This window comes from Erinaceus europaeus, chromosome 16 (genome assembly GCF_950295315.1).
Source record: "Erinaceus europaeus chromosome 16, mEriEur2.1, whole genome shotgun sequence".
NCBI classification, from domain to species: Eukaryota; Metazoa; Chordata; class Mammalia; order Eulipotyphla; family Erinaceidae; genus Erinaceus; species Erinaceus europaeus.
This window is the reverse complement of record NC_080177.1, coordinates 1,140,837-1,162,627: the sequence shown is the minus strand read 5'-3', so window position 1 is coordinate 1,162,627 and position 21,791 is coordinate 1,140,837. Positions and strand designations below refer to the sequence as shown.

General features: G+C 50.4%; 1 protein-coding gene across 6 annotated transcripts in view; it reads right to left on the bottom strand.

Moving 5' to 3' along the window:
* The window catches only part of MYO9A (myosin IXA), a 159,504-nt gene that overhangs the window by 83,159 nt on the left and 54,554 nt on the right, over positions 1-21,791 (bottom strand). For 5 of the 6 annotated variants that reach the window (XM_060175603.1, XM_060175605.1, XM_060175608.1 and 2 more), the window contains exons 7-14: positions 20,815-20,941; positions 17,013-17,102; positions 15,394-15,510; positions 13,651-13,785; positions 8,945-9,066; positions 4,376-4,517; positions 2,623-2,818; positions 237-356 (exon numbers count right to left, since the gene is read on the bottom strand). In XM_060175603.1, the coding sequence (XP_060031586.1) occupies positions 237-356; positions 2,623-2,818; positions 4,376-4,517; positions 8,945-9,066; positions 13,651-13,785; positions 15,394-15,510; positions 17,013-17,102; positions 20,815-20,941 (1,049 nt within the window). The remainder of the gene's footprint in view (positions 1-236; positions 357-2,622; positions 2,819-4,375; positions 4,518-8,944; positions 9,067-13,650; positions 13,786-15,393; positions 15,511-17,012; positions 17,103-20,814; positions 20,942-21,791) is intronic. The other variant, XM_060175606.1, reaches the window with a different exon arrangement.

Sequence of the window (21,791 nt, the reverse complement as noted above, 5' to 3'; positions counted from 1 at the left end):
AGAAAGAAAACAGCAGGGGAAAATAAAGCTTTGTTCACTTCCCCTACCACTTGGTCACTTTAAAGGGAACAAAGCCAAATACAATTATCGACTCAAAGGTGACGGGAAAACAGGGCAGTTATGTTAACGGTTTCAGAGCGAGAAGCCAAGCCCCAACAGAAGTGTGCTGACACAACCCGGGCTTCTGGGAGCCACGCCGTCAGCTGACACACAGCTATGAGGATTGGCAGCCTTACTGTATTTCTCTTCCTTGCACCTCTGCAGAATCTCTAAGCTCCTCTGGTGGACTGGGTGTTGGAGAAAGCTAAAACTATCCACGTTTTTCAAAATCGCACATGGTGCTGTGTCATCATGTCCTTAGGAAGCAAGAGAAAAAGAAAAAAAGAAAAGAGAAGAAAAAGACATTATGTAATTCCCAAACCAATAGAGGAAATCAAGGACTATGCTGCCAACCACCTTAAAATTTATAAGAACTTACCAATAGCCTGATATACTGACTCTCCAAGTACTCTGAAGAATCTGCACACACACACACGCCACCTTAAAATTCATAAAAACTTACCAACTAATAGCCTGATATAATGACTCTCCAAATACTCTGAAGAATTTGCACACACACACACACACACCCAAAAAAAAAAAAAAAAACCAAGGAGCCTCTGCAGGTAATTCCAGGAGCCTCCTGCTCGGCTCTCTGTCCTCAGGTAAAGTCACAGGAAAGCCTCTCGCTCGCGGCCATGAGCGCCTCAAAGGCAGTAGGCATGGCCCAGGCCGGTCCTGTTTGAGAGGACTCGTCGGGGTCGAGTGTGAAGCACACAGGCACGCAGCTGGCAGCGATGACAGGGACACTGATGCCATTCCCCAGAGCCGGAGAGCCCACGCTCCCGCACCTCGCCACGCCCGGAGAAGCGCCAGCAAGTGCACCGGCGCCGAGTAGCAAGCAAGCACCGGCACAGCAGGTTCACCGGCGCCTGTGCCGCATCTGCCGTCTCCACGCCTCCTCGCTCGTGAACGAGGCAGCATCAGTGGGGGTGGGAGCGGACAAGGCTCATCCAAGTGGGAAGCAGAGCCCCGGGGCAGCGCCACTGAAAAGCTGAGCGGGTGTGCGTGTGCGCGTGCCGTGAACGTTAGTGGCCGACAGACCGAGAGCGCGCAGAGCTTTCAGGTCTGTGGAGAGTAGGTGTTACTCGTCAGAGGAGGCATCAAGAGGCGGAGCACTAAGTTCAGATTTAGGAGCCGCCTTTAGAAATCCAAAGTGGGGGGGCCGAGCAGGGACACGCGCTACAGTGCGCAGGGGCCTGGGTTCAAGCCTCGGGTCTCCACTAGCAGTGAGGCAGTGCTTCAGGTTTCTCTCTGTCTCCCTCTCTATCTCCCCTTCTCATCTCAATTTTTCCTGTCCTACCAAGTAACCAATTAAAAAGTAAAGACTCAAAGTGAACAGACGAGAGGGCACTGGAGCAGAGGCCACAACTCGGGCTGACTAATCGTCAGGGCACAGGCCTACGGACAGTTCTCAAAGCAGATGATTCTGACAGTTAAGCAGAGGCAAAGTGATTTCAAGAGATTTATAGAGCATCATTCAATCTGTTAAGTCCTTAAACTGAATTTCTGTATGTAGGGAATAGGCTTCTCTATTTCAGCCAAGGAGATGAATAAACGAAACAGATAATAATACAAACAGAAATAGCACTGATTTGAAATGGATCTCAGTGTGAGCCTGGCCCTCACTGCACTGAAGGAAGCTTCAAAGCTATGGCTTTTCCCCTCTCTGCCTCTGTTAATATTTCTGTCAAAAAACAAAACAACTGGAGCCAGAAGACGGCTCAGCAGGAAGAGTGCACGCCCTCCTTACCAAGTGCACAGACCCAGGTTCAGGCACCTGCGCAGGGAAGCTTGGTCAGCGTGGCCGGTGCTGTGGCGTGTCCTCTCCCTCTCTCTCTCTCCCTGTCTCTCTCCCTCTCTGTGCCTCACTATTCCTCTAGAGGCCACTGGGAGCAGAGAAGCTGTGCAGACAGAGGCTCAACAGTGAGCAAGAGGCAGAAGAAGGCAACTCCCTGCTGTCTCGCCGGTGCTGACCGGACACCGGGCTCTTCACTCACTAGTCGCGTCTGCTTCAGCAGAGCCCATGTCTGCCTTAAGCCAGGCTTACAAGGCCCAGCAGTGCTGGAACAGGATGCTGGGCTATGGTAAAAAGCAGAGGAGGTCAGCTGTGAAAATGAAGGCACCACCTCCTTTACATTATCTTGGGTGGAACCTGAAGGAATCGTGTTAAGTGAGATAAGCCAAAAGGAGAAGGACAAGTACTGAATGATCTGGCTTACAGGGCCAGGAAAGGAGACTGCAAAGCAAAACTTGCGTCAAAGCAAAGGACTCCGGAGAAGGAGGGGAGCAGAAGAGGACCCGGGGTCCCGCAGCAGGATGAGGGGAGGACCTAGGCTGCGGGTGACAGGGCTCTCCAGAAAGCTTGCACAGGAGGAGACACTGCCCACATGTCGTGACTGCACCGCGCACCATCAGCCCTCAGTAAAGGAGACGAAAGAGAAAGAAGGACACAACTCCTTCCGCTGCCCTCTGCGGGGGAAGAGGCAGAAGCAAGGCGGCACACTGACGCCCACGGCTTACCAGTTTTCCTCTGGAGGTGCCTTTTCCCAGCCTCTCTGAAGGCAACCACAGCTCTGAAGAAAGCTCGGAGAACTGCCCATCGGAAAACAGCCACAGGCTCAATCCCGACCATCCCAGAGATGAACGCGCTTCTGCTGCTTCTCAGAAGAGCTACAATGTCTGGGCGCATGTGATCTGTGTTTTTTTCCCGGAAATCCTGCATTGAAAAGCACCAATGTTATTTTCAAGAAGTTATGAGGCTACGGTGACGGGTGGCACGTTTACACTGAACCTCCTGCCAGTGGCTTACTGAACCAGGCATCTTCTAGACACTTCCACGCAACCGGAAGGCTACTGAACTCTCTGAACCCTTTAAGACAGAATGGATGGCAGACCAGTGAGAGGAGAGCCACACAGAATGACAAGAGGGAAGGCGGCGGCAGACAGAAAGCAGGAGCCGCCTACCTGGGCTGGCCCACCTGGGGTGAGCTCCACAGAGCTTAGCGAAAAGCAGTCAGCCCAGGGGCTGGAAGACTCTGCAAAAGCGTAAGAGTGGTGGAAGAGGGAGTCGGGCGGTAGCACAGCGGGTTAAGCAGACGTGGCACAAAACACAAGGACCGGAGGAAGGATTCCGGTTCGAGCCCCCAACTTCCCACCTGCAGGGGAGTCGTTTCACAAGTGGTGAAGCAGGTCTGCAGGTGTTTGTCTTTCTCTCCCCCTCTGTCTTTCCCTCCTGTTGGTATGCATGAGACTCCTTCTGTTTCATTTGGTTTAAATCCCCCTTGCTTAACACTATTCTATTTACATAACCACTTCATTCTATTTACATAACCGCTGTTAACAAGCACCTCCCTCCCTCCAGGGCATTGGTTCAATCCCCACTGTTTCATGATATGTTTTTGCTCCACCCCCCCTCCTTGTCACACCCTGATCCCTTCTTTATCACACCCTGATTTTCACCAGTCACTTTTCTCTCCACCCTCTCTATGTCACATCCTGTTTCCACCCTACTTGGGAAGTATATATAAAGACAGCATTGTGAGTTTTAGAGTACCATACTTTGAGTTTAGCTTAGCTCGTCTTAGATTGTGCTGCGTCCTGCATGAATAAAGAGATACTGCGTACAACCCAGCCATGAGTCCCTGGCCGTCTGTTACCCGCCCGTGAAGCCAGCCCAGCGAAAACAACATAACCCGTCGAAAACAACACCCTCCTCTCTCCATTTCTCTCTGTCCTATCCAACAACGATGACAATAACAACAACAACAATGAAAAACAAGGGCAACAAAAGGGAATAAATAAATTAAATAAATATTAAATCAATCAATCAATCAAGAGTGGTGAAAGAGTCCGTAAATAAACAGGTTGTGCAAGCCATCGAGCTTAAGCCAGTGAGTTCCAAGTTATCAAAGTCACCAGAAGGGTAGTGACGTGATATAACTGGCGGTTTTTAAACACTGCTCCCTGCAACAGAAATGAAGTCACTTCTGCTGGCTCACGGAATCAGCATTTTTTTTTTTCTTTGTGGGAAGAATACGCACAGCCAGCCCCTGACAAGCCTAAGCTCTCAGAGGCAGGGCCGTCAGCCCCGGCCACGCGCTGCGGGCACTCGACCCCCAACCGCACGCCCGTGCCCTCCGCCAGTGCGCCGCCTCCGCAGCCCCCAGTGCCTGGTCCTCGGGGAGCGCCATCTGCAGGCCGGCGCCCTTGGCCTCCATCCTGCGGCTGCTGGACGTCTGTCTCCCCTGTGCCGCGCACGCCGAGCGCCCCTCACCTTCACCCGGTACTTGACTTTGCCGGCATAGTGCTTGATGGTGAACGCAGGCTCCTGCACCGCTGGGAACTCAATGCACGGGTTCTCTTCGTGCTGACGCTTAAACTTTTCCAGCAACGTCTGGTTGGTGGCCTGCGGAAAGCTGAATTAAAAATGAAAACACAAAGTACAAGCTAGCAGTTAGCACACTCTTTAACACAGCTGCATTGCCATCTGACTCGCTCACCCTCTGCCCGACTCCGCCACTCCGACAGGTGAGCAGGGACAGGAGCGGCGCACTGCGCTGGGGCAGCGGGAGAGCGAGAGCTGTGCACACCACCGCAGGGCGCCAGCCACCCAGGACAGCTGGAGCGGTCATTTCCTGAAAGGACAGTATCCCTCAACTGGGACAGGTCCTCGGAATTAAGAGTCATGTCTTTGGTTCTGCCATTTCTTTGTGTATAAAGAAGCGATTTTCTAAAGGTCCCATCTCTATTTCATTCAAACTCGAGCACAAGCCCATAAAAAGGGGTATTTCTTGTATGTTTTTACAAGTATCAATTCTACAGTCCTAGAAGCAATGTCAGGGTTATGATTAAGCTGCCACCACAGTAATGTCGGTGACTGTGCTCCATCTGATCTGTGTCAAAACTCACAAAGAGCAATAAGCTCTGGGTTATTAAAAAAATAAATAAAATGACTTATGGGCTCGCCGGGTAGAAGGCACACCTACAAATTAACACCTGCAAGGACCTGGGGCCAAAGCTGCAGCCCCACTGCAGGAGGCAAGCCCCATGAGCGGTGCCCTAGTGCCATGGGTCCATCTCCTCTCTGTCTCTCTCCCTCTCCTTCTCTGTCTCTCTCCCTCAATCAAAAAAATGGTCACCAGGAGTGCAGTGGGTTAAGCGCAGGTGGCACAAAGCGCAAGGACCTGTGTAAGGATCCCGGTTCAAGTCCCCGGTTCCCCACCTGCAGGGGAGTCGCTTCACAGGCGGTGAAGCAGGTCTGCAGGTGTCTGTCTTTCTCTCCCCCTCTCTGTCTTCCCCTCCTCTCTCCATTTCTCTCTGTCCTATCCAACAACAATGACATCAATAACAACAACAACATAGGACACCAAAGTAAAAACCCTGTAGTGAGGGGGAGGGTGGACATGCGGCTTCCTGGGCCAGTGGGGGGTGGGGATGGGCAGGTGGGATGGGACACAGTCTTTTGGTGGTGGGAATGGTGTTTATGTACACTCCTAGTAAAGTGTAGTCATATAAATAACTAGTTACTTAATATGAGAGGGGGGAAATTCATTTTATGTCTCGAAGTTTTTAAAACAGACTGAGTCTTTTTAATATATAGGTTGTGTATTTGATATGCAGACTCTCTCAAAAGCCTAGACCAAGTAGATCAGAAGCAACCAATAGCACAGCTATATATAAGATACTGGGTACTGTCCAGCAAACCCTAACAAAAGGACTTTTCAAAGTTAACCCAATTACCAAATAATGTGATGATAACAGTAACTATCCATTGTCTTTTGGAACCCTAAGACAGCAGGAACCTCACATCTCCACTACAGAGCCTCTACTTCCCCCAGTCCTGGAACCCTTGGATAGGGCCCACTTTCCCACATGCCTCTCCCAATCCATATCAAATAATATTGCATCCGCCGATCACAACCTAACCAACGCAACGATTGCAACCTCAACATGCTTCACCTCAGACTGTGTCCAGAGACTTCACGTGTGGAATGACAACCCTTCAGCTTCATTACTTGGGTGAGACCTTTCCTTTCATAGTACACTCTAATTACATCTCAGGTGGTTCACTTTCTAACAAAGTCCCAAAACCTAGATATACACCAGTTTCTGTGAGAGAGAGCATCTGTTCACACGTATCCATAAACTAGTGCAAAATATATACCTGAAAGCAGAAGTGTACTAGAGTTTGCAGTGAGTACCCCCCTAACACTTCCTCTCCACTATTCCAACCTTTGGGTCCATGATTGCTCAACAATTTGTTTGGCTTTGTGTTGGTATGCATGAGACCCCTTCTGTTTCATTGGTTTAATACCCCCTGCTTAACACTGTATTCTATTTACATAACTACTGCAGGGCATTGGTTCAATCCCCACTGGTTCATGATATGTTTTTGCCCCGACCCCTCTCCTTGTCACACTGATTTTCACCAGTCACTTTTCTCTCCACCCTCTCTGCGTCGCATCCTGTTCCCACCCTACTGGGCTAATATATTTATAAGGACAAGATTGTTTGTAGTTTTAGTTTAGCTTAGCTCGGCTTAGATTGTGCTGCGTCCTGCATGAATAAAGAGATACTGTGTACAGCTCAACCATGAGTCCCTGGTCGTCTGTTACCCGCCCGTGAAGCCAGCCCGTCGAAAACAACAGCTTTGTATGTTAACTCTCTTTTCAGTCACCAGGTTCCAGATGTCATCAGGATGCCGGCCAGGCTTCCCTGGACTGAAGACCCCACCAATATGTCCGGGAGCTCTGCTTCCCCAGAGACCCACCCTACTAGGGAAAGAGAGAGGCAGACTGGGCGTATGGACCGACCAGTCAACGCCCATGTTCAGCGGGGAAGCAATGACAGAAGCCAGACCTTCCACCTTCTGCATCCCACAATGACCCTGGGTCCATGCTCCCAGAGGGATAGAGAATGGGAAAGCTATCGGGGGAGGGGGTGGGATACGGAGATTGGGTGGTGGGAATTGTGTGGAGTTGTGCCCCTCCTACCCTATGGTTTTGTTAATTTATCCTTTCTTAAATAAAAAAAATGAATTAAAAAAAAAAACTAAGTCCTAAAGAGATTTACTGAAAAACAACAACAACAACAAGCAACAAGGGCAACAAAAGGGTAAAAATGGCCTCCAGGAGCGGTAGACTCAGTGCAGGCAAAAAAAAACCTGGAGATAACCCTGGAGGCAAAAAAAAAAAAAAAAGAGGAAAAATGGCCACTGGGGACAGAGCAGCTGTGCAGGCACTGAGCCCCGCTGTAACCTGGTGCCAACAAGACCCTGCCTCCAAGTGTTTAGTGTCTCCTTGGCTCCACCACCACTACACGGTCACATCTACCACCAGGAGGCAGCCATGAGCTAGGGAGGGCGAGGACTGGGTGGGCGTTTCAGAGAGGAAGTAGCTCCTGCCACACAGCTTCTGTTAACAGCGGCCACGATGAGGAGGCAGAGCAGCAGACAAAGGTGGCACAGGGGATGGGGTGGCACAGGGGACGGGGTGGCACAGGGGATGGGGTGGCACAGGGGATGGGGGTGGCACAGGGGATGGGGTGGCACAAGGGATGGGGGTGGCACAGGGGATGGAGGTGGCACAGGGGATGGGGTGGCACAGGGGATGGAGGTGGCACAGGGGATGGGGTGGCACAGGGGATGGGGGTGGCACAGGGGATGGGGGTGGCACAGGGGATGGAGGTGGCACAGGGGATGGGGTGGCACAGGGGATGGGGTGGCACAGGGGATGGGGGTGGCACGGGATAGGGGTGGCACAGGGGATAGGGTGGCACAGGGGATGGGGGTGGCACAGGGGATGGGGTGGCACAGGGGATGGAGGTGGCACAGGGGATGGAGGTGGCACAGGGGATGGAGATGACACAGGGGATGGGGGTGGCACAGGGGATGGGTGTGGCACGGGATGGGGTGGCACTGGGGATGGGGGTGGCACGGGATGCGGTGGCACAGGGGATGGGGGTGGCACGGGATGGGGTGGCACAGGGGATGGGGGTGGCACGGGATGGTGGTGGCACAGGGTATGGGGGTTGTACGGGATGGAGGTGGCACAGGGGATGGAGGTGGCACAGGGTATGGGGTGGCTCGGGATGGGGGTGGCACAGGATGGGGGTGGCACAGGGGATGGGGTGGCACGGGATGGGTGTGGCACGGGATGGGGGTGGCACCGGGGATGGGGTGGCACAGGGGATGGGGGTGGTACAGGGGATGGGTATGGCACTGGATGGGGTGGCATGTCAGATGGGGTGGCACAGGGTATGGGTTGGCATGGCAGATGGATGTGGCACAGGTGATGGCGGTGGCACAGGGGATGAGGATGGCACAGGGGTTGGGGCTTGCAAAGGGGATGGCGGTGGCATGGGATGGGGGTGGCACAGGGGATTGGGGTGGCACAGGGGATGTGGGTGGCATGTCAGTTGGGGGTGGCACAGGGGATGGGGGTGGCATGGCAGATGGGGTGGCACAGGCGATGGGGTGGCACTTGGGATGGGGGTTGCTTTGCATGGCAGACAGCAGTGACACAGGAAACAGAGGTGTCACCACCGACGGAGTGTAGGCCTCTCAAGCACGAGGTCTCCAGCTTGAGCCCAAGCATCATAAGTGCCACAGTGCTCTACTTCTCCCTCCCTCTCTCACCAGTAATTAGTTCATCGGTATTTTCTTTAACAAGGCTGAATACTAAGTATCATGTCTAAATATGGTCGCAAAATCACAACCAAAATGGGTGAATATACTGGAAACAGAAAAGGGAAGCCCCCAGCACCCAGTTTCGAAAGTCGGCTCGGGCAGCCACTTCTCCGGGACCTTGCGCGCTAGGTGACCGCGGGTGAGAAACACACTCACTTGCTTTCTTCGTCCAGAAGGTGGAGCAGTCCTGTGGGCTTCCTGCTGATCAGATTTATGCAGCACGTGTTATCCATATAGTCTATATTGTGCCAGCTGATGCCTTCACTTCTGTATTCCTCCTAAGAAATGACATTATTGAATTACCCATCCACACAAAGTAAGTGAGTGACAGAAAGGACTGAGAAACTTTTCCCGGGCTTAAACAGTCTAAGCTTTCTCGTCTAAATAAAAAATCCACACCGTGAGAAGAAGTAATTCCCAGTGTCCGGCTCTCAGTACAGCGGCTGTCAGTGCCCTCTTTAAGGGCATGCGCAGCCCGGCTCCTGCGGTGAGGCCCTCGCGACGCCGCTGCAGTGCTCCACGCCCGCCTCTAGGTGCCATTCACCCAGTCCCTTAGAATAAACTCCACACTCATTTCCTACTTAGGGCTGTGAGAAACAACAGTCTCATGAACATTTCCCCGCAAAACTCTCAGGGGTAAAGTGTGCAGGTCTGCAGGGAATCAAAAGGTGCAGCAAGTAAGTAGAAAGACCTAAAAAGACACCACAGAGTACCCAGTCAAATGGTGTCTTAGACCCAGACGCCCTCCTCACCTACTTCCTATTCCCTTCCCTCGTCACTCCAAGGCCAGCCTTGTCAGACAAAGCAAGGACTGCAAAAGATGAATAAGGGCAAGAGGCCAGCACACTTTCATAATGGCCCTTCTGGTCACCATCAGGCCACCCAGCACCTGGGGCCCTAGTCAGGGAGTCCTGGGATTCCCACACCGGCATGATGGGCCTAGACCTCTAACCGATCCCTCTTGCCACCATCACTGGTCATCTCCATCAGGACAACATCATAAACCCTCCTGTGGGCCTCTCCAGGACTTTGCCCTCAATGTAGAACAACAGTGGTAGGGACCCCCCACCAAAAGGAGGCTGGGTCAACAGACTCTGCCACTCGAGGAAGACGGGTCCTGCAATGAGCGCAGCCTAGAATGTTCCCGCTGTGGGCACAAAGCACGGGCTCAGACCTACAGGGATGCAGAGGGTGCACAGGCCCTGTGCTGAACATGGGCCCCAGGTCAGAGGCATGGGGTCTGCAGTAGCGGAACCTAAGATCCTTTCCCCATATTTGCAAGCTCCTACTCTCTGCCTTGATCGAGTCCTATATCCAGTGCTGACGCCATCGCCCCAGACAAAGCCTTTAACCCACCTGCATATTAGCCGTCAGGCTCTGGCAAAATTGGTGATGCCATGGGCATCTTGGACTATACCTAAAATAAACCTACTTTTTCTAAAACAGAAGCCCCAAATCTCACTGCAATATTCCTACCTCGAGGTTCCTGCTTATTAAACAATTTGTTCTGCTTTCATTTTTTTTTCCCCTTTTGTTGCCCTTGTTGTTGTAGCCTTGTTGTGGTTATTGTTGTTGATGTTGTTTGTTGCTGGAGAGGACAGAGAGAAATGGAGAGAGGAGGGGAAGACAGAGATGGGGAGAGAAAGACACCTGCAGACCTGCTTCACCGCCTGTGAAGCGACTCCCCTGCAGGTGGGGAGCCGGGGCTCAAACCGGGATCCTTATGCCGGTCCCTGCGCTTTGCACCACGTGCGCTTAACCCGCTGCGCCACCGCCCGACTCCCTTGTTCTGCTTTCTATATTTTTTTAAATATTTATTATTTTATTTATTTATTTATTTATCTTGAATATTTATTTATTTATTCCCTTTTGTTGCCCTTGTTGTTTTGTTGTTGTAGTTATTCTTGCTGTTGTCATTGGAGAGCACAGAGAGAAATGGAGAGAGGAAGGGAAGACGGGGGAGGGGAGGTAGAGAAAGACAGACACCTGCAGACTTGCTACCACCTGTATAGCGACTCCCCTGCAGGTGGGGAGCTGGGGCTTGAACCGGGATCCTTAAGCCGGTCCTTGAGCTTTGCGCCACCTGCCCTTGACCCGCTGTGCTACCGCCCAACCCCCTATTATTTTATTTATTCCCTTTTGTTGCCCTGGTTGTTTTATTGTTGTAGTTATTATTGTTGTTGCTGTCATGTTGTTGTTGGATAGGACAGAGAGAAATGGAGAGAGGAGGGGAAAACAGAGGGGGAGAGAAAGACAGACACCTGCAGACCTGCTTCACCACCTGTGAAGCGACTCCCCTGCAGGTGGGGAGCCGGGGGCTCGAACCGGGATCCTTATGCCGGTCCTTGTGCTTTGCGCCACATGCACTTAACCCGCTGCGCTACCGCCCGACTCCCTGCTTTCTATCTTAATGCTTTTTCAGCCACCAAGTTGCAGATGCTACCATGACGTCAACCTGACTTCCCTGGGCAGACGACCCCCCCATGTGTCCTTGCACCCTACCTCCCCAGAGCCCTGCCCCAGTAGGGAAAGAGGGAGGCAGGTTGGGGTGTGGATCCACTGCCAACACCCATGTCCAGTGGGGAAGCAATGACAGAAGCCAGACCTCCCACCTTCTGCACTTCAAAGATAATTTTGGTCCATGCTCCCAGAAGGATAAAGAACAGAAAAGCTTCCAGTGGAGGCGATGGGACACAGAGCTCTGGTGGTAGGAACTGTGTGGAACTGTGCCCCCTCTTATCCTATGGTCTTGTTGACCATTATTAAATTAAAAAATAATAAAATTAAAAAACACTGTGTACATTTCCATACATGTGGTGACCACACCGCAGAGCTCTCCCACGTGCCTTCTCAATTGCACCCACGATGTGGCGCTGGGCTGCGAGTCAAAGCGCCTCTCCTGCACTTGCGACCAAGTGCCTACATGCATGGTAACAGCTTGCAGGAAAAGGGGGAGGCAGTGGCACACCTGGTTAAGTATTCACATCACAGTGCACGAGGACCAAGGTTTGAGCCCCGCGTCCCCACATGCAGGGGGGATGCTTCACAAGCAGTGAAGAAGGTCTTCGGGCGTCTCTCTGGCTCTCTTCCTATCTTCCCCTCCTCTCTTGATTTCTGTCTCTATCCAATAATAAAGGTTTTAAAGAGAATTATCATAAAAAGACCTTGCCTTCCCATCTCCATTAAGAATAATGAATACTGGGGAGTGGGGTGGTAGCACAGCGGGTTAAGCACAGGTGGCACAAAGTGCAAGGACTGACGTGAGGATCCTGGTTCAAGCCCCCGGCTCCCCACCTGCAGGGGAGTCGCTTCACAGGCGGTGAAGCAGGTCTGCAGGTGTCTGTCTTTCTCTCCCCCTCTCTGTCTTCCCCTCCTCTCTCCATTTCTCTCTGTCCTATCCAACAACAATGACAACAATAATAACTACAACAATAAAAAACAACAAGGATGACAAAAGAGAAATAAATAAATAAATATTTAAAGAAGAAGGATGAATGAATACTAGCTGTAGGTCCCTGCACAAAGTTCCTTTCTATATTAAGAGTTTTTGCTTTGGGGAAAGGAATTTACATATACATTTACCAAATATTTGTGTGCTGCTAGTGAGAACCCAGAGTGTCTCTTCTGTTTTGTTAAAAGATGCAATAAATCAACTGATAAATATAAACAACCAGGAAAGAACTCCTCTTTGCTCTAACACCACATTGCCAAATTCAGTTGACTAAAGTTCCTTTGGAACTTCTGAATGCATACTTTTTCAAGGAAGAAGAGAGGGGAAGAGAGGCGAGGAGAAGCACCGTGAGCCAATAATCCACCACCCATGATCTTCCTATGCCGCCCATGGTGCTCCCACGTGGTGCCAGGGCTGGACCCAGAGCGCGCTCTACTAGATGAGCTACTTCCCCAGCCTGTCCCATGTTCATGGGTGAGAATGGCCTTAATTTCCTCAACAGATCTGTTATCAGCGTTATCCTGACTCCCTAAGACGCACTGAGAATTGTCCCTCTTCCACTCCACATCGAACTGCTGCTATTTCTCAGTGCACCTGGTTTTGGTTTTTGTTTTCTTATCTTTATTTACTTATTGGATAGAAACTGTCATCAGAAATTGAAAGGGAAGGGGGTTTTAAAATTAGAGAGGAAGAGAGAAAAAGAGATACCTGCAGCCCTGCTTCACCACTCACAAGGCTTTCCCCTTGCACATAGGGACCAAGGGCTCAAACCCAGGTCCTTGCATGTTGTAGCACGTGTGCTCACCCAGGTGCACCACCACCTGGCCCCTCAGTGCACCTGTTATAATGCACAGAGACCTGGGTTCAAGCCCCCAGTCCGCAGCTGCAGAGGGAAGATTCACGAGTAGTGAAGTAGGGCTGCAGGTATGTCTTTCTCTCTCTCTCTATCTCCCTCTTTCCCTCTCTATTTTGGGCTGTCTCTGTCCGATAAACAAAGATTTAAAACCTATTATTATTTCTTTTTTCAGTGTTGGTAGAATTCACAGTAGAGACATCTTGATTTGTAATGTTTGTTATGGTGAGACTTTCAATTGCATTATATCATTTCTTCAACAGCTGGAGGCGTCAATGTTGTACTTCCCCTGCGTCTGTTAATGACAAGCATTCCTTTTCTTCTAATTCGGTAAGTCCACTTACAGACCACTGTTTCCCCAGTGTCCCTATGTGCAGAGCCCACAGTGTCTTCTAAAGCACTCAATCCCGGGTCCTCTCCATCCCTGCCCCTCTAGTACAACACAGAAACAGCCCGCGGAATGCTCCTCTCCACTCCTCCTCAACACGCAGCGGAAGAGAGAGTGGGAAAGGCGCTCTGTTTAGAAGCTCGCGGGGAGGGGAGGGCGGCGGCACTCACCTGCTGCAGCTGGAAGGTGTGCTGGTTAAAGTAGTGCTGCAGGCGCTCGTTGGCGAAGTTGATGCAGAGCTGCTCAAAGCTGTTACTTTCATAGTCTTCAAACCCGAAGATGTCAAGGACACCGATGGACAGAGTCTGTAAGAGAAGGAAGAGGTCGTCTAAAAGACGCTGCTCAGACTGGCTGAACACCCACAAAGGGCATCACAAAGGGCCCGGGGCTCTTCCTTAGGGAGAGGACAGCTTTCTGCAATCAGCGTTTAACCGACATAGCCCGTCAGATAGAAGCGGCCTGGATTCATCTTCTTCTTCCCTTTTACCCCGAGTGTGCAAGGACCCGTGCTCAAGCCCTTGGCCTACGCCTACGCCTACAGAAAGGAACCTTTAGGAGCAGGGAAACAAGGGCACATGGGCGTCCCCCTCTCTGCCTTTCCCTCCCTCGCCTTTTCTCCCTGTCCTATCAAATAAAAAGGGAGAAGGAAAAAGAGAGAGGGAGGGAGGGAGGGAGGGAGGGAGGGAGGGAGGGAGGAGAATGAGGAGAGAGAGGGAGGGGGAAGGGAGAGAAGGAGAAAGGGAGAGAGGAAGGGGGAGGGGGAAGGAGGGAGGGGGAAGGAGCGAGGGAGGGAAGGAGAAGAAAGGGAGGGAGAAAGAGGGGAGAAAGAAGGGAGGGAGGGGGAAGGAAAGGGAAGAAAAATGGCCAGGGAAGGCAGTAGATTTCAGGTGTGGGCATTGAGCCCAGCCGATAACTCTGACGGCAACTGAAAAATGACAATAATAATATCCATAAGCTTAACACTTGGAATCCATTAATTAAAAAGAAGAAGAAGAAGAAAGAAAAAAAAAAAAAACAGGAAGGCTGGGCAGTAGCAGTGGTTAAGCCACATGGTGCAAAGCGCAGGGACCAGCATAAGGATCCCGGTTCGAGCCCCCAGCTCCCCACCTGCAGGGGAGTCGCTTCACAAGCAAAACAGGTCTGCAGGTGTCTTTCTCTCCCCCTCTCTGTCTTCCCCTCCTCTCTCCATTTCTCTCTGTCCTATCCAACAGCAGCAATGGCAACAATATCAACAAGGGGAACAAAATGGAGAAAATGGCCTCTAGGAGCAGTGGATTTGTAGTGCAGGCTCCGAGCCCCAGAGATAAACCTGGAGGCAATAATAATAACAATAATACTTTAGTAAAAACAAATTTATCCTTACTGGGAGAATTTTTAGTACACATATATAAGTGTAGTATTAATCAATAAAAATGTGGCTCTTCACATCTCTCTCTCCTTCTCTATCTATCATTCTTAATCTGGCAGGGGGAAAAAAAAGAAAAAGAAAAAGTGTGTACCCAGGAGTCAGGCGGTAGCACAGCAGGTTAAGCGCAGGTGGTGCAAAGCGCAAGGACAGCACAGTGGCCGAGCAGATAAAGCCCTGGCTGCTTGAATGAATGAATGAATGAATGAATGAATGAATGAATGAATACAAGACACACCAGACATAAATACAACTTAGAAAGAACACACACACAGCAAGATTTTATTTTTAAAAGCAAATATTTATATGTACATAGGGAAGGGAGCACAGAGGAACAAGATCTGGAAAGACACAAGGGCCAAGCTCCTGTCAACAAGCTCGTCAAGCAGAAGCCGGGAGGGACCCACAGGGGACGGAGAAGAGGAGGTCTGACCAGCGCCCCGAGCCCTGCGTCTGAGCTCGCACGAACCCTTTCACTGCAAACGCAGTAACGTCGTGTATGTTTTACCTTGGTATTTCGCTCCAGATCTTTGCTATTCAGAAGTGCGTGGTTAATCCGGAAAACTATCCAGTCAAACAGGGCACTGTACAAAGACTTAGCCATGGAATTCCTGACAGTCACGGCCTGGAGAAAGAAAGCGGGAGCGGTGAGGAGAACACTGAAACGGGGACCCACGTGGAGTCCACACCACGAGGCCACGCCCCCCACCCTCGGCCGGGTCACGCTCCTCTCGCAGAGCGAGCTACACTTGACCTCTGCACAGACTCGCCACCGTCCTCTCCTCAAGGCGCTTAGGCTAAAAGTGCCACAAGGACAAGGAGACAAAGCATAGGTCGCGGAAACGCGTTACTCCAAGTCAGCGCACGCGCTCCACCTGCTAGAGAGAGCAGACTAGGCCTTCGCCGAGTGAGGGAGAGTATTCCAGGCAAGCACGAGACGCAGAAACACAGCCTCGGGTGAGTCTGGAATCTCAGGAATGCTTGTGCCAGACTGAAGTCACCACAGGCACATCCTGGGCAGTCTCGACGCCCCTCCACCCCAAGGCGGTCAGCCCTCTTTCAGTGTGGAATTACACACTTCCATCTTCTCACACTTCAGATGTTCTCAAACTTACAGAAACTGTACTGTATACTCATTTTTTAACTCCAAAATTTATTACAACAGCTGGGGGCAGATAGCATAATGGCTATGCAAAGAGACTCTCATGCCTGAGGTTTCCAAGACCCAGGTTCAATCCCACACACCACCATAAGTCAGAGCTGATCAGTGCTCTGGTTAAAATTATATAAATCTCAAAAAAAAAAAAAAAAGAAAGAAAAAAAATATTACAACCAAAGAGGACATACAACTTAGAGAACTCTCAGCAACTAGAAGAATACAAAGCCTAATAACTGAGTGACATTATTTAGGTAGCTATTTGGAAGCGTGGATATTCAGGTAGCAATCTGTGACTCTCTTCTGAAACCTAGAGACAGTTCAGAGTCAGACTACCTTCCCATCCAGCCTCTTCACTATCTGCTGGCCCAGCTGAGTGACTGGAGTCGGTAAACTGGATCTGTCCACACAATAGAAAGGCCGCTACAATGCGCCATGCAGACGACAAACGCCTCAGTTTCAACTGGGAAAAAAAAATGGAAGCTTCAGGCTGCCAGACCAAAAAACCCAACTTCAACCAGCAGCAACACGAACTGAGCAAACAGGCCACAAACTAAAGGCGCACCAATAATTGCAGCACGTGATGCTTTCTGAGAAAAGGGACCAGGGCCCCAGAATCCCAACCCCAAGAGGAGCCGAGCAGTGGCCACAGCTGGCACACGCCAGCACACCTCGGGACCCCAATTCCAACCCCAAGAGGAGCCGAGCAGTGGCCACAGCTGGTACACGCCAGCACACCTCGGGACCCGGATTCCAAAGTACACTGCTTCAAAGTTGATAGAAAGTTCACATCAGTCCCCATGGCTTTTCTCTGGGTGCTGGGACTGGACCTGGGGCCTTGACACAGAAGTGTCCCAAGCACTCACAAAGCCCTCCAGTCAGTGATGCTATTGCACTCAGTTAACAGAAAGGACACAATGCAAACTTCTGACGGTGTGCAGGTGCGTGTATGTCACAGGAAACCTACTCACCTCTGCCAGCTTGTACGGCAAGATGAGTTTCTCCCCCACTGCCACAGTCTTCCTTGTGACTAGTGCTTCAAGGAGCATCTCTTCTTTAACCTGGACAGCAGAAAAAGAGGGTCTCTATCGAGATTCATTGATCTTATGAGAGCAGGTTGAATTACTTACTGAAAAGTCAAAGAGAAGGAAAACTGAACAAGGACTGTTGGTCTGCATGAGGCCCCTTCTGTTTCATTTGGTTTAAATCCCCCCTGCTTAACACGATTCTATTTACATAACCACTTCATTCTATTTACATAACCGCTGTTAACAAGCACCTCCCTCCCTCCAGGGCATTGGTTCAATCCCCACTGTTTCATGATATGTTTTTGCTCCACCCCCCCTCCTTGTCACACCCTGATCCTCTCCTTGTCACACTCTGATTGTCACCAGTCACTTTTCTCTCCACCCTCTCTATGTCACATCCTGTTTCCACCCTACTTGGCAAGTGTATATAAAGACAGCATTGTGAGTTTTAGGGTACTTGAGTTTAGCTTAGCTCGTCTTAGATTGTGCTGCGTCCTGCATGAATAAAGAGATACTGCCTACAACCCAGCCATGAGTCCCCGACCGAGTCTCTGTTCACCGCTGCGAAGCTAGCCCGGCCTGCTGGAGCTCCCGAACAAAAACAACAAAGAACAACAGATGCACAGGGGAGTGGATGGCTAAAGATAGTAAATGACACAACAGAATACTGTCCACTCCACTTCTCCCTGTCCTAGCAAAATAAGCAAGTTAAAAACATGTTTAAAATATGTACAGGTGGGAGTCAGGCGGTAGCACAGCGGGCTAAGCGCAGGTGGCGCAAAGCACAAGGACCGGTGTAAGGATCCCGGTTCGAACCCCGGCTCCCCACCTGCAGGGGAGTCGCTTCACAGGCGGTGAAGCAGGTCTGCAGGTGTCTGTCTTTCTCTCCTCCTCTCTTTCTTCCCCTCCCTCTCTCCATTTCTCTCTGTCCTATCCAACAACGACAACAACAATAACTACAACAATAAAACAACAAGGGCAACAAAAGGGAATAAATAAATAAAATAAATATTTTTTAAAAATTTAAAAAAATATATGTACAGGTAACACTGTCCAAAGCAGAATCTGTCCCATCCCTCCACCCCAACCCCAATAAAAGAATGTAAGATAGAAAGATTTTCACTGTGCAGAAGAATATGGAAATTAGAGAACAGTGCAAAGATTTAAGTATGATCAACCAATACAGTCCCAGGACATTCAAGGAGTCATGTGAAGTGTATTTCTTTTTCTCTTTCTTTCTTTGTCTTTTGTTTTGTTGTTGTTGTTGTTTTTCCTCCAGGGTTATTGCTAGGACTCGGTGCCTGCACTAGGAATCCACTGCTCCTGGAGGCCATTTTCTCCCAATTTTGTTGCAACCCTTGTTGTTATTGTTATTGCTGTTGTTGTTGTTGAATAAGACAGAGAGAAATTGAGAGAGGAGGGGAAGACAGAGGGGGAGAGAAAGATAGACACTGGGGGCCGTGTGGTAGCACAGCAGGTTAAGTGTGCATGGCACAAAGCACAAAGGACTGGCTCAAAGATTCCAGTTCGAGCCCCAGCTCCCCACCTGCAGGGGGGAAGTTTCACAAGTGGTGAAGCAGGTCTGCAGGTGTCTGTCTTTCTCTCCCCCTCTCTGTCTTCCCTCCTCTCTCCATTTCTCTCTGTCCTATCCAACAACAATGACATCAACAACAACAACAACGATAAACAAGGCCAACAAAAGGGTAAAAAAGGCCTCCAGGAGCAGTGGATTTGTGGTGCAGGCACTGAGCCCCAGCAATAACCCTGGAGGGGAAGAAAGAAAGAAAGAAAGAAAGAAAGGAAGGAAGGAAGGAAGGAAGGAAGGAAGGAAGAAAGAAAGAAAGAAAGAAAGAAAGAAAGAAAGAAAGAAAGAAAAGGGAAGGGAGAGAAAAGGGAAGGGAGAGAAAAGGGAAGGGAAGGGAAGGGAAGGGAAGGGGAAGGGGAAGGGGAAGGGGAAGGGGAAGGGGAAGGGGAAGGGGAAGGGGAAGGGGAAGGGGAAGGGAAGGGAGACTGACTCACTCCTGCTTCACCACCCTTGAAGCTGCCTCTAAGGTCAGCAAAGGCTCTTACAGACAGCAAAGGCTCGCCACAACCAGAACAAAGGCCACACCCACCCATACGTACACACTGCCTCCAGCCCCAGGGAGTCATTTGTGGGCCAGGTGGTGTGCACCTGGTTAAGCACTCACAGTGCTATGCAGAAGGACCTGGGTTCGAGACCCCATTCCCTATCTGTAGGGGGGACATTTCACAAGCGGTGAAGCATGTCTGCAGGTGTCTCTCTTTCTCCCTAACTCCCTCACTCCTTTCAATTCCTCTCTGTCCTGTCTAGTAAAAGAGAGACGGAGGGTGAGAGAGAGAATGAAAGAAAGATTACTGCCAAGAGCAATGGCTTCGTCACAGTGCCAGCACTGAGCCCCCAGGGATAACCCTGGTAGCAATAAAAAAAAAAAAGGGAAATAAAAACACTTGCACTTAAAAAGGAGATTTTAATCATCGAAATGAATCGCCTTGGGAAAGCAGGGAACTGAATTAAAGTTTAACTACAAAGTTTAAATTTTAATTAAATCAGTTATTGTGACAATCTTTTAAGCTAATCTCAACAAGTCTCAAGGATGCAATCACTATGAACGTCTAGCTAACTCGAGGTGGTCCCATCTCTAAGTAGGCCGCCATGGAAGTGCCAGCAGACCCCCAGTTGTGCAGCACGGACAGCTGAGGAGGAGCACGCCTGTTCCCAGGCAACCATCAGAGACACCGAACACCGGCTGTCGGTCTACCCAACACAGACAAGCCCAGCCCTCAGACATGGATTTCTCCTCTGCTGGCTCTAGCCACGCCTGAGACTCCTGGCTGCGCTTTCTACTCTCAGCTCAGAAGGACCAGAAGACTCGGTTCCAGCTGGATGCCACTAGCCACAGTGGTCTGTGTCAGAGTACAAAACATTTGCCCGCAGACTGCTGAGCCGCATGGGACAGCATCTACACTCTGACTCTGGCGCCCTTCTGAGTTACAGCCCCAGACGCCATACTCCACAGCTGGCGGAACGCTGTTCCAGTGAGCGAGCCCAGCTCCAGCTGAAGGTCTCGCCTTCTGCCCGGCTCATTCCACTCAGGTTAATAAGCAACACCCAGACACGCACCACCGGAAACACCGTGAGGTCAGGTGACTAAGAGGCGCCGCTGCTCTCAGGAGCACTACAATCTTGTCTTGGACTTTGTTGCAGAACTGAAGTTGAGATCTACTGAGTAGAAGAAGCAAACACCCCAAGTTGACAGAGCCAGCCTACAGCAATGAGCAGAGTAAGGGCAAGCCCCAGAGTGGCCTGTGAACTGAGGCTCTTACAGACAAGCACTATTTAACATACTATAGAGATGATCCGTGAGGGTATAGTCGCCAAACACTATTTAACAGGAGGGAAAGCAGGCTATTCCTAATGGTGAAAGAAAGAAAGAAAGAAAAAAGAGAGAGAGGAAGGAAGGAAGGAAGGAAGGAAGGGAGGAAGAAAGAAAGAAAAAAGCCAACAAAAGTTCATAGCTGAATGGCTAAGCAAAAGGGGCACCTCCACACAGTGAACCATCACCCAGGTGTTGGGGGCCGAGAGATGCGGGAAGGAGGTCAGACCTCCGTCTTTTGGAGAAGTGCGGCTGGCCGAGAGCGTCGGCTCCTTTACCCCAGTCACAGTCAAGCGAAAGAAACACAGAACCTCGTTCTGGGTGAGAAATGACAGAATGTGGTCGCTCACCTCCAGTAACTCCGAGACAACAGGCAGGACCTCGGGGTTGCAGATGCCTATGGAGTCGTCCCGGTACGCCTTCCTTTTGTAAGAGATGTTACCCAGATGCAATATTGCTGAGAGAAGAGAGAAGATCCTGTGAAAATAAAAACCACAAGTCACAGCCTGCTTACATGTGCTCTCTAATACTTATTCCAAAATCCTAGTAAAGAAACCCACCAGTCCAAACAAGATGAAGTACTCAGTCTTCAGAAGAATGAGCAACATGGAATCAGAATGAGCAGAATTACCAGAGTTGATGAGTGCCAGGCACTGTGCAAAGCCTTCAAGCAGCACTACTCCACGTAGGAGTCAGGAGAGCGCTGCTAGCTGCTAAGAGAAGGCTGTCTCTCGGAATGTGCTGGAATGTGCTGGAGGGCTCCAAAGTCCCTGACCTTTGGTCCTGGCTGGCACAACCTCCTCACAGTCTACTTCATACCCACTGAGTCAAATGCTTTATAGAAAAAGTCTTACAATCTGCACTTTTTATCAGGAAACTGCTTCATATATTTAAGAAACCTTTCCTTACATCATTATTATGGTGCCCTTGGCCATTGTTTAAAAAAAAAAAATGTGGTCCAGGAGATGGAGCAGTGGATAAAGCATCACGCTCTCAAGAGCGAGTACCTGAGTTCAATCCCCGGCAGCACACAAAGTGTACCAAAGTGATGTCTGGTTCTTTCTCTCCTACTACCATTCATTATGAATAAACAAATAAAATCCTTAAAAAGAGAAAGAAGGGGAGTTGGGCAGGTAGTGCAGCAGCTTAAGCGCACGTGGCGCAAAGCGCAAGGACCGGCAGAAGGATCCCAGTTTGAGCCCCTGGCTCCCCACCTGCAGGGGAGTCACTTCACAAGCGGTGAAGCAGGTCTGCAGGTGTCTGTCTTTCTCTCCCCCTCTCTGTCTTCCCCTCCTCTCTCCATTTCTCTCTGTCCTGTCCAACAACG